The sequence below is a fragment of the Capricornis sumatraensis genome, chromosome 13, assembly GCF_032405125.1.
Source record: "Capricornis sumatraensis isolate serow.1 chromosome 13, serow.2, whole genome shotgun sequence".
NCBI lineage: Eukaryota > Metazoa > Chordata > Mammalia > Artiodactyla > Bovidae > Capricornis > Capricornis sumatraensis.
Window position 1 is genome coordinate 73,866,747 of NC_091081.1, and position 13,279 is coordinate 73,880,025.

At 37.5% G+C, this 13,279-nt stretch overlaps 1 protein-coding gene across 2 annotated transcripts in view; it reads left to right on the plus strand.

Annotated features, from left to right (window-relative positions):
* Positions 1-13,279, plus strand: part of TAB2 (TGF-beta activated kinase 1 (MAP3K7) binding protein 2) — an 85,705-nt gene that overhangs the window by 32,542 nt on the left and 39,884 nt on the right. For both annotated transcript variants that reach the window (XM_068984923.1, XM_068984924.1), the window contains exon 2: positions 11,491-11,681. In XM_068984923.1, coding sequence (XP_068841024.1) covers positions 11,580-11,681 — 102 coding nt within the window. In that variant the 5' untranslated portion in view covers positions 11,491-11,579. The remainder of the gene's footprint in view (positions 1-11,490; positions 11,682-13,279) is intronic.

The window sequence follows — 13,279 nt, forward strand, 5'->3', positions numbered from 1 at the left end:
ACGCTAAAGGAGAGTCCCAGTGCAGTTGAGAAGGGAATTTTAGTTTTATATATTTTGTCCTGTTCTTCCATGATATTCAACGTAAGCTATATTTTTCTTTGTTACAGTAGTAAATTTGTTCCGGTAAAACTCAACCATGTACAAACAGGGCAAAGATGAAATACGTACATCAATTTACATAATGATAGGCTAAACCACTCATGTATCTCAAGACCTTCTATAATAAAAGCCACTGTACACTTGCAGCCTTCATCAACCTTTCTCATCTTCTCTTGTAGATACTCCCCACCCGAAACTCTTTCTCCTTAATCCTCTTTCCTCCTGTCCCTCCTCCTTCTAGCCAAACAGGTGACTGACTCATTGTCTCCAGAACCTGCCTAGTATTTATTGGATTGCCTCGCTTCATACTTCAACCTTGTGATGATTCAAGGCCCTTCCACCTCTTCCCTCAGGCCTGAGAGCACTCTGAACACCTATAGCACAGTTTATACCACTTATCTGGCACTTATTTTCAACCTAATATTTGGTTTTCAGGTAGCTTTGTCTGAGTTATCCAATTAAGACAAATGATTTGTCCCATAAACGTGGGAAAGGAAGGCCTCAAAGGCTTTACTAGCAAAGTAATGTCTTTGCTTTTTAATATATCATATTAAATAATTAATATGTCATAAATTTTCTTCCAAGGAGCAAGCGTTGTTTAATTTCATGGCTGCAGTCACTATCTACAGTTATTTTGGAGCCAAAAAAAAAGTCTGTCACTGTTTCCATGTTTCCCCATATATTTGCCATGAAGTTATGGAACCAGAGTTTATACTTAACCAACCATTTAATTGTCTCATCTTACTAAATGAGACAGCCCCTGCTGATATAGAATTGTGGGTGAAATATTTAGCAGTGTTATTTATGTTTTTAGCTATTAACATGTTCTGTCACCAGAAAATTTTAGAAACAAATAGTTAAAACAGAATGTGGTTTCTTGAAATTCTATTGCTTAGGAAAGTTTTAAGCTTACCTGAGAGTAACCCTCTTCCAACAACACAAGAGAAGACCCTACACATGGACATCACCAGATGGTTGACACCAAAATCAGATTGATTATATTCTTTGCGGCCAAAGATGGAGAAGCTCTGTACAGTCAGCAAAAACAAGACCGGGAGCTGACTGTGCCTCGGATTATGAACTCCTTATTGCCAAATACAGACTGAAATTGAGGAAAGTGGAGAAAACCACTAGACCATTCAGGTACAACCTAAATCAAATCCCTTAATCCTATACAGTGGAAGTGAGAAATAGATTTAAGGGACTAGATCTGATAGAGTGCCTGATGAACTCCACCTATAGATGGAGGTTCGTGACATTGTACAGGAGACAGGGATCAAGACCGTCCCCAGGAAAAAGAAATGCAAAAAAGCAAAATGGCTGGCAGGGAAGGGCTTACAAATAGCTGTGAAAAGAAGGGAAGCGAAAAGCAAAGGAGAAAAGGAAAGATAGACCCATTTGAATGCAGGGTTCCAAAAAATAGCAAGGAGAGATAAGAAAGCCTTCCTCAGCGATCAATGCAAAGAAATAGAGGAAAACAATAGAGTGGGAAAGACTAGAGATCTCTTCAAGAAAATTGGAGATACCAAGGGAACATTTCATGCAAAGATGGGCTCGATAAAGGACAGAAATGGTATGGACCTAACAGAAGCAGAAAATATTAAGAAGAGGTGGCAAAAATACACGGAAGAACTATGCAAAAAAGATCTTCATGACCCAGATAATCACTATGGTGTGATCTTCAACCTAGAGCCAAACATCCTGAAATGTGAAGTCAAGTGGGCCTTAGAAAGCATCACTACGAACAAAGCTAGTGGAGGTGATGGAATTCCAGTTGAGCTGTTTCAAATCCTCAAAGATGATGCTGTGAAAGTGCTGCACTCAGTATGCGAACAAATTTGGAAAACTCAGCAGTGGCCACAGGACTGGAAAAGATCAGTTTTCATTCCGATCCCAAAGAAAGGCAATGCCAAAGAATGCTCAGACTACCGCACAATTGCACTCATCTCACACACTAGTAAAGTAATGCTTAAAATTCTCCAAGCCAGGCTGCAGCAGCACGTGAACCATGAACTTCCAGATGTTCAAGCTGGTTTTAGAAAAGGCAGAGGAACCAGAGATCAAATTGCCAACATCTGCTGGATCATCGAAAAAGCAAGAGAGTTCCAGAAAAACATCTGTTGACTACTTTATTGACTATAAAGCCTTTGACTGTGTGGACAGTAAACTGTGGAAAATTCTGAAGGAGATGAGAATACCAGACCACCTGACCTGCCTCTTGAGAAACCTATATACAGGTCAGGAAGCAACAGTTAAAACTGGACATGGAACAACAGACTCTTTCCAAATAGGAAAAGGAGTATGTCAGGCTGTATATTGTCACCCTGCTTACTTATATGCAGAGTATATCATGACAAACGCTGGGCTGGAGGAAGCACAAGCTGGAATCAGGATTGCCGGGAGAAATATCAATAACCTCAGATATGCAGATGACACCACCCTTATGGCAGAAAGTGAAGAAGAACTAAAGAGCCTCTTGATGAAAATGAAAGAGGAGAGTGAAAAAGTTGGCTTAATGCTCAACATTCAGAAAACAAAGATCATGGCATCCGGTCCCATCACTTCATGGGAAATAGATGGGGAAACAGTGGCTGACTTTATTTTTCTGGGCTCCAAAATCACTGCAGATGGTGACTGCAGCCATGAAATTAAAAGACGCTTACTCCTTGGAAGGAAAGTTATGACCAACTTAGACAGCATATTCAAAAGCAGAGACATTACTTTGCCAACAAAGGTCCATCTAGTCACGGCTATGGTTTTTCCAGTGGTCATGTATGGATGTGAGAGTTGGACTATAAAGAAAGCTGAGTACCAAAGAATTGATGCTTTTGAACTGTAGTGTTGGAGAAGACTCTTGAGAGTCCCTTGGACTGCAAGGAGATCCAACCAGTCCATCCTAAAGGAAATCAGTCCTGGGTGTTCATTGGAAGGGCTGATGTTGAAGCTGAAACTCCAATACTTTGGCCACCTGATATGAAGAGCTGACTCATTTGAAAAGACCCTGATGCTGGGAAAGATTGAGGGCAGGAGGAAAAGGGGATGACAGAGGATGAGATGGTTGGATGGCATCACCGACTTGATGGACATGGGTTTGGGTGAACTCCAGGAGTTAGTGATGGACAGGGAGGCCTGGCCTGCTGCGGTTCATGGGATCTCAAAGAGTCAGACACGACTGAGCGACTAAACTGAACTGAGAGTAACATTATTTTATTCATTAATAAGACTTTGATACTAAAGGGCAACACTTTCCAGGTTTGAATTATGTAAATCTAAGTAGTTTATATAAGGTATATTACCAGTTACTCCTTTTTTAAAAGTTGGATCTCTGGGAATTTAGCTTTGCTGCGTCATTTACTCTGTATGGTACCTCCTCGTCAGGAGCAGGTGACTAGAATCTTTTACATATCTGTATAGTCATCATTTGGGAGTTTTGTTTGTTTTTTAATCTTTTATCAAAGTTTGCTAAAAAGTAACACATCTCATCTAAATCTGTAACTTCAGTGGTAGAATAGTAATGTTTACTCCATCCCCTCCACTCACATCTCCCCATTTCCCCTAGGGTTAGAATTGCAAGACCTTTGCTGTGTTATTGGACTTGATGGAAAGCCAGCTTTTAGTCATACGTGATAAATATTCTGTAGCTCTTTCGTTAGCAACATACACACTTTTCTTCCCAAAAGACCAGTTTGGAAAGAACCTTGGTGATATAGTCCACCCCTCATAATCTATTAACTGGGTAGGCTGATAGTATTTACAGGGAAAAGTAATATAAATATTGAATACGGATTTAAGCAAAAACTATGAAATAAGTAATTGGGCAGATGGACATAGGAGTAGAGAAGGATGGTTATATTATGGCATGAGAACTAAGTTACAAAGCTAACTCTTCATTTTCCATAATAGGAAATCCATAGAAAATGTGTAAAATTGAAAAAAATCAAGAAATAGTCCTATAAATCATCTTGTATAGGAATGTGAAGAAACAGCTTAGTGTTGACACTGGAATATGGAATAGGATAAAAATGGAGAGGCATGAGGCAGGGAAACTTGGTTTCCCCAATAAACTTTGTAATACTGTTTGGCTTTTAAAAACTATGTACATATGTTCCTCTTTAAATTTTTATTTAAATGTTTCATTATAGGGTAGGTCAAAAAATTAAGATATCTTAAAATCAATTTTTGTATATAATGTTTAGTATTTGGGCTGGAAGGAACGTTGGCCTTTTAGGGAAAAATTAATAATGACTGTAATTTTCATATAAAATATAACCAAGAATATTTTTCTCTGTGTATTCTTAAATTATATGGTAGGATTGTCTCATCTACACTGGTTAATTAATGCCAGCACCAAGGATGCCTTTCAGATGTTTATCTGCAGCCCAGAACTCTGAGCTCCAGGTCTATCTATCCCAGCTCCCTCTGTGATATCACTGTTTTGAGGTTGTAAAGGTACCCTAGACTCAGTATGTTCAAAACTAAACTTTGTTTTGTTTTCTTGGACCTTTTCTAGTTTTTTCCTTAGTTTCTAGATGGGACCAACCATCTGAACAAATAAAAAAGCAACCTTTACAACCTCCTTCTTTACCCCAATATCTAATCCATCTCCAAGTTCTATTAAATTTTACTTCCTAATTATCGCTTCAGTTTTTCCTTCTACTCAGTGTCCATTGCTGTCTCTACACTTACAAAGTATTAACTATTTCTTAGCTAGTTCAGTTCAGTTCAGTCTCTCAGTCGTGTCCAACTTTACAACCCCATAGACTGCAGCATGCCAGGACTCCCTGTCCATCACCAACTCCCGGAGCTTACTCAGACTCATGTCCGTTGAGTTAGTGATGCCATCCAATCATTTCATCCTCTGTCGTCCCCTTTTCCTCCTGCCTTCTTAGCTAGACTAAAGCATTTTTCTAACTGGTCTTCTCATCTTTTGCCATTTTCTCCATACTGTAGCCATTCCTCACACATACATGATTTCTTGATCATGTCACCTTTCCTGCCTCTGAGCTTAAATCTTCCAGTTTCTTCTCATTACCCTGGGAATAAAACCTCCAAATTTTAATGGCCTATAAAGGCACTGCATGATTCGGCTCCTACCTTTTTCTTGCTGCTGCTCTCTATAGTTTTTCCTAATATACTCCCTTGTAGTCTGTTTTTGAATGATGTGAAGGAGATGAAAAACATTACTGTGTCAGCAATGAGATAGACTGAGATAGCAGTCAGCAGATCTGGTAGCAGAAGGCAGACAGAAGATAAAATAGTGGGCAAGTTAAAATAGTTATGTAAATTATTAGCTTGTTTTGATGTGTCTTTAATCCAGGAATTTCTGTGACCTGGAGAGCAAGGGTATGGACTCTAATACTTGTATCTCCAGCATGGTTATCTGCTGTGTACTAGGCACTCCTTAAATTCATGGATTGTGAATGAATGATGATAGTCCAGTTTTAAATATCCAGGTACCTCATAAATGCTCAAATTCTGTTCAGACCTATAAGTCCTGTTGCTTTTCTTTGTTGTTGTTGTTTTTTGATCTGGAGGCTATGGTCTCTTCTTGGGAGTACAGTTAACAGTTACATGTATCATACCACTGTTACAGTCCTGGAAAGATTCACCATAGTGAACGGTAGTGAAAATGAAGACTTGATGATTATTATAACATGAAGTCTGAGCCATTAACTGATACTTAGTACTCTGCACTGTCATAATATTGAGAGGTTAGAAATAAGTTGCTTACATACTCTAGGAAAGGAAATAACATGGCGCATTTTTAAAATCTTTCCAGTATACTTATGGTTGGGTTTGTAGTGCTGTATATACTCTGCTGGGCTTCCCAGCCGCCTCAGTGGTAAAGAATCCTCCTGCCAGTCCAGGAGACGCAGGTTCAGTCCCTGGGTCAGGAAGATCCTCTGGTGGAGGAAATGGTGATCCTCTCCAGTATTCTTGCCTGGAAAATTCCATGGGCAAGAGAGCCTGGCAGGCTGCAGTCCATGTGGTTGCAGAGTCAGACACAACTCAGTGCCTGAGCACAGCACCCAGCAGCACGTACACTCTGCTACTATTTCAAATCATTAAGAGCTTACTCCCAGATTATTTGAGCTGGCAGTAGGTTAGGTGCTAGAATTTTACCCCTATTGTTAGAAGCATTCCTGTAAAGCATGATTTCTTTATTCTTTTCTCAGAAGAGCAGTCATTTTGCATCTTAACCATAGAAAATACATTTCTGTTTATTATTAGAAATAATTTTCCAGATTAAATTGTAAGGTATTTCTAGGTTTTCCTTTCAAAATTAAATAAATACCTGTTTGTTTCAACAGTGTGTTTAGTTGTAAAGCTTATTCACTCACCCACGGGCTACATTTAAAAATAGTTACCTTGCTTTGTTCTTAAAGTCTGCTTTTGGTGGATGCAGAACATGGGTTAATTGTTTCTTTTCCCTTTCAGCACTTGAATTTTGTCTTTTCAGTATCTTCTGGCCTTCACTGTCTTTAATGAGTAGTCAGCCTTCATTTAAATTGTTGTTGCCCTTTATTTTATTTCTTTGACTGCTTTTAGGATTTTCTTTTTCTTTGGTTTTCAGCACTGTGACTATTATGCCTACGTGTGATTTCTCTGGCTTTTCCTGTTTAAGACTTGCTGATCTTGATCAAGATCTTTTTGCTTGTTTGTTGTATTTAAAGAAGACTCTGACCAGTTTTATTATAGAAAATTTTTCCATGATTGACTTTTCACTAATCTGTTTTGGCATGCTTCTAACGATACCAAATCAGCCGGATCAGTGATAGCCATGGTGTGTATTCTGGTATTTCCTATACCCTGTGCCCAATTCAACATTATTGCCACTGCAGATGGATACCAGTTTTGGCTGACATGGCGTAATTCTCTGTTTCAGATTTCTTCAACCTGGGCAGTTGTTGATGAGGATGACCAGTTTCACATTGCCTCATCTTACCATTTTCAGAGCCTGCATGTACTCCAACATGTGCTTGCCACTTTTCTTAAGGAGTTGGAATCTTGGGTTGATACAGAGTCTAGAGCTGAGTGATTTAGGCAACTTTATAGTCTTCCTTGTGACCACTGTCTTCCTGCTTTAGGTGTGAAATGGTTCCCAACCAAGAACAACCTCCAAGATGGACAGGGAGCCAGTCAAGTTCTTCTTGATGTATAAATTTAGATCTTTCACTAACTTGGGGAGATTTTTGGACACTGTTTCATTAAATACTTTTTTCTATCCCATTCTCTGCCCCCTTTCCTTCTGGAATTCCAGTTACAGGTATGTTAAGAGTTACTGATTCTTTCTCACAGGTCCCTGAGCTAGGTTCATTTCCCTGGCTCAGTCTTTTTTTTTCTCCATCCTTCAGGTTCTAATGATTTCTATTGCTGTGTCTTCAAGTTCACTGACTCTTTTGTCATTTCCAATTTGTGACTAAACCTAGCCAGTGAATTTTATTTCAGACATTTTATTTTTCACTTCTTGAATTTACATTTCTTTTATAGTTTTTTTTTTCCTTGACTGAGAAATCTAAGCATATTGGCCCTTATATTCCTGAACATAGTTAAAATAGCTGCTTTAAAATCCTTATGTGCTAATTCTAGCATCTGGGTCATCTTGGGCTTGGTCTCCCTCAGTTGCCTTTCTCTTGACAATGGGTCAGTTTTTCCTGTGTCTTCTGTGTAATAATTTTAGATTATAACTTGGATGTTATGAATGACACATTGTAGAGACTGAAGTTTATTGTGTTCCTTTAGAATGTGTTGATGTTTGGTTAGTGGTTTGCATGCTTGCTTGTTTGTTTTAGTAGGCAGTTAACTTGGCTGAACTTAAACTACAAACTGAAACCTCACTTCTGTTACTTTAACCTTAGCCTGATTTCTTGGAATCTCGTCTGTACAGTTTGGGAACCAGAGATATGTGTAGATACTATACACAAAATTTGGTGTTCCTCTCCTTTTGGTGATTTACTCACTAGGTTTTCAGCTATTGTGGTCATGGCAAAATCTGTCCTTTGGTTCATTAATAGCGAATTAGACTGAAGATTTAGTTGTTTGGGCTTTTGCTGCGCAAAAACAACTGGGATGTGCTCTCTGGGTAAAAACCATTTAAAAAATGGAAAGTCACCCCATGTTGTCTACTTCTTGCAACTACTGACTCGCTTCTCCTCCTCCCAACCCCCAGCACCACCGCTCCCGCTTTGCTGTTTCTCTTTTCAAGCTCTTTATGTTTTGTCTATTTACAGAAGTTACTCGTGAGAGCATCAGTCCAGTAGGAGCTACTTTGCCATTTCAAGAAGTGGAATCCCTAAAATACAATTGTGCTTTTGAACAATTTTCTTGTTAGTATACTTGATAGTCATATAAGAGTTTTTTCAAAGAACTTGAGAGATTTCTGTATATGTGTTAATAATGAGTTGAAATTTATTTTCATCCTCTTTTAAATAAGAAAGGTTGTCCTGAATTTAGACTGAGGATTTATTTATTTGCCTTTCCCTCAAATTATAATTTCCAAATCTAGATTACTTGAAATGCATTTTAGAAGCAGAATACATGAAGAACCCATACAGTAAAGCCTTTATTTCATCCAGCAAATCTTACGTCTTGGACCTAGGTGCTTGGGAATACAGCTGTAAACTTTGAAGTTCTTGATCCTGTGGAGCTAACGCTTTAAGGTTAGGCAGGTAGGTAGATAGATATGTCAGTATTGATAAAATGCTATGAAGTAAAACCAAGGTATGAAGATGTGATAGGGAAGAAGAGGAGAGAAGTGTGGCAATATTCTAGGTAGAAAGATTGGTCAAGGAAGCAGTCTGATCAGACTTCTTAGTGAAGTGTGAGAGAGCCATGCAAATATCTGAGGGGAAAGGGTTCCAAGCAAAAGGGGCCACAAGTCTAAAAGACCCAAGGGAGGAATGAGGTTAGCTTCTCTTTGAGAAATAACCAGTGTGAGGGAACTCAGTGTGGAACTGAGGGAACAAAGACAGTGGTAGGAGATGAAGTCCCAGGTGGTAGTTAGCCAGGGGTCTTGTGTTACAGGATTTTGTGCTGGGGAAATGATTGTTCGGATTTACTTTTCACAAGGATCACTCTGTTCAGTAGAGTAAGAGGTAGGGGTGGAGCAAAGAGTTAAGCAAGGAGGAGACCTTGGCAGTAGCAGTCTAGGTGAGCTGTGATCATGGCTTGAATAAGAGCAGCAGTAATAGAGGTGGGAAAATGTGATCCGATTCAGAATAATTCTTTGGCAGATAGCCAGCAAAACTTGATGATAGATTAGATATGGCATGTGAGAAGGACCAACTGAGTGACTGATGGTACCATATATGGCGGTGAAAGAGACTGGGAAAGATTTGGTCTGGGTAGGGGAAATGAAGAGTTCAATTTTGGACATACTAAGTTTGAAGTGAATTTTAGATATCCAGACGTAGATGTGAAGAAAGCAGCTGGTCATGTAGCCTGGAACTCAAGGGAGAAAGAGCTCCCTTGGAGTTGGTCATAGAGATGTGCAAAGCCTTTGTTTAAAGTAGTGTGTTTGGTTGAGATTACCTTGACGAGGAACGTAGGTGTAATCGAAAAGAAACCCTAGGTCTGAACTGCATAACTCACTGATGTTTAGATGTCCAGAGAAGGATCTGACAAAGAAAACTGACAAGGAACTGCCAGTGGGTGGGTAGAAATCCAGAAGAGTATAAATCTCAGAAGCTAAGTGAAGAAATTGTTTAGAGAATTGGGAGTGGTTGACTGGTTATAAACTGAAGAGAGATCTAGTGAGATGAGGCCTGAGGAGTGACGTTAAGTTTGACAATCTGAAGATCCTGGGCAACTTTGATAAGTAGTTTCAGTGAAGAAAAACTATGAAAACCTGAGTTGGTAGATTTTAAAGTGATAAGAGGGAGGAAATGAAGACAAAGTATAAACCATCCTTTCAAGGAGTTTAGCCTGAAAGAGGGAATGGGCAGATAAATGAGTTGATAACCGGAGTGAAGTCCAGAGAGACTTTCTCAAGATCAGCAATGCTATAGCATGTTTACTGTCCCTTATATTATGTTTAAATATCATTTATTAATTTCTGGTACTCTTCTTTTCTCTTGCAACCCATTTGTAGAAATATTACATTGGATGCTAAAATATTGTGTGTGTGTGTGTGTGTGTGTGTTTTTGAAATAAATTGGGGAAATCTGTAATGCAAATAATTTGGTTTGGTAGTGCTTTTACCTAGGAGATGTAACTAAGCTGAAGTCACACAGACAAAAGAATTGGGGAAAAATTAACCAAATGATGATAAAAAGTTTGAAAGTCTTTACTAAACATGATATCCAAATGAGCTTTTATTCTATTGAGGATTCAGGAGTTCTGTCATAACTAGATTTACTCAAAAGTGTTTAATATCTACTGTTAAGCTGAAAACTGTCTGCAGAGTGCTAGGTGTGCAATAAAGGACATGAGAGACCAATTTCTGTGTTCATGGAGTTTATAGACTTGTATTTAAGCTTATGGAAAAGAGAAATATTACAGATAAGAAATTTGTTTTAAAGAGATCGTCTTATTATTAAATTTATTCTAAAATGAATTGTATTTTAATTATTGTGCAAATAGTATGATTTTAAAAATTTTAATATGTTATATAGGTTTAATGTATTTATATGCTATTTATATCCCAAAGAGGCTTTAAGATTAAACATGGTTTATGTTAAGAATGTTAGGGATATAAATAAATTGGGTATTTCTCAACTTGGACTGTATATTAGAATCACTTAGGGGGCTTTTAAAAATCCATATGCTCATGTTGCTCCCAACCAATCAAATCAGAACCTCTGGGGTTGGGGCTCAAGCATTAGTATTTTAAAATACTGATTTAATAGAGACAGAGGGAACAAAATGCTACCAAGCCCCTGAGAATGAATTGATTACACATTTAAGGATTAAGTACATCTGAAAAGACAAAATATCAAATATTTTTTGACTTATAGATCATTTTTAGATAGAGCATGCAAAGCTATTTGTAGAACCAAACTTTTTTAGGATCCAAAGTTTAAAAAATTTTAGTAGAATAAATAAGATTACTCCCTTAGGCTCTCCTCTGATAATTAAGAAAAAAATCAGTGACGTTATTCATTTTTTCCCTTTTAAAACAACCTTGACAGTAATTTCTTATTTGAATGCCTTTAGGCACATCCATTATAAAGCATACACAAATACATAGGAATTAGAAAATTTTAAAGTTTGCCATCGGTAGTTATAAACTGAAAAGACAACTATACTGCAAGCATTATAAGACTGAATATTTTTATAACTTATACTAAATAGATACTAAAGCACATACCCTTTTGTATTGAAATTTTAAATCCATGATAATATTAATTCTACAATAGTTCTCATTAAAATTTTTTTTTCTTTCTTTCACAGAAAATGCTTGGACAGAAGAGATGAGTACTGTTTCCACTAAGGCCTAGAATTGCCTGTTGTACAAATAGTCCTGATCAGGCAAGATACGAATGGCCCAAGGAAGCCACCAAATTGATTTTCAGGTTTTGCATGACCTGCGACAAAAATTCCCTGAAGTACCTGAAGTTGTTGTGTCCAGGTGCATGTTACAGGTCAGTGTTTAATGATTTCTGAATTTATTAATACAGCTTGGTATTTTTTTAAACATTGGAAGAAAACACTTTTATCATCTTTGGCATTAGTGCAGTATGATGGAGAGATGAGCTTTGATGTCTGATAGTCATTTAGCCTTTAGCAAGTTCTAGGCTCTCTGTTTCCCATCTGTCATATGGATAATACCTGCCTTGTAAAGTAGATGTGAGGATTAAGTGAGATCTTATATAAAGCATTAATATATGGTCCACATTTACGATGAGCTTGCTTGACTCCTCCCTTACCCAATTTTGCCAGGAGAACTTTTAAAAATTCCAGGTCTTCTATTTCATAGGGGTGGGATGATTTGGGAGAATGGCATTGAAACATGTATAATGTCATATAAGAAACGAATCGCCAGTCTAGGTTTGATGCAGGATACAGGATGCTTGGGGCTGGTGCACTGGGATGACCCAGAGAGATGGTATGGGGAGGGAGGTGGGAGGGGGATTCAGGATTGGGAACACGTGTACACCCATGGCAGATTCATGTTGATGTATGGCAAAACCAATACAGTATTGTAAAGTAAAATTTTAAAAAATAAAATAAAATAAAAATTAAAAAAAAAAAAGAAAATGAGAAAATCATTAAATAAGGAATCAGGAAACTTAGGATCTAATCCTAAATGGCTCCCTAAGCATATTTTACAAGTAATATGCCTTCTTTTGTCCTTTAGTTTTCTTATCTATAAAATGGAAGGATTTGCCTGAAGTCCCAATTCTAAAGAAAAAAGTTTATTTTTATATTTTTTAATTTACTCTGTAAGTTTTCCACTTAATATCACTCTCTAATATGTTTTTAGATTTTTCTTAGTACATACAATTTTAGAAATACATAATTCTAAATATTTTGTGATAGTGTACTTTCTCATTTGATTAAAGTGGAAATCTTTCTGTCAAGAACAGTTTTTCAGCTTGTTCAAATGGAGATTAAAAAAAAGGTGATTGGGGCTCAGACATATTTACTCATGTTGAATGATTTTTAAAGTTTTAAATTATATAAAACTTGAAAAGGCTCAATATCTGTATTTGGTATCAAGTAACTCCATTTTGTTCACACTCTGTCACCTATTCTCTGTACACTTAATTAGCCTACCACCTTTAGTCTAACCCAGTTTTGGTCTTTCCAGTCTGTCCTCACTTCTGCTAGAAGTGTCCTTTTAAATTCAGATTTTATTGCATATTTACCTGCTTAAAAGCCCCATGGTTGTTACCCATACCCTTCAGAGTAAAGCTGATAGATCTTGATGAGGGCCTACTAGATCTGTGATCTAAAATCCTGCCGCCTTCTGCAGCATGACCTCTTGCCTAGTCCTTCCTCCCTCATACCCTTTCCCATAATCAACTTCAGCTAGTTGGAATTCTCCAAATATGTCTGGCTCTTTCTGTGGTACATTATTTAAAAGCATATGTTTTGAGTTAATAGCACTCTATTGTATATATGAAATTTGCTAAAAGAGCAGATCTTGAGTATTCTTACTGCAAAAATAAAAAAGGAAGAAAGAAAAAATTGGCTGTGCAGAATAGTAGATGTGTTGATTGTGGTAATCATTTCACAA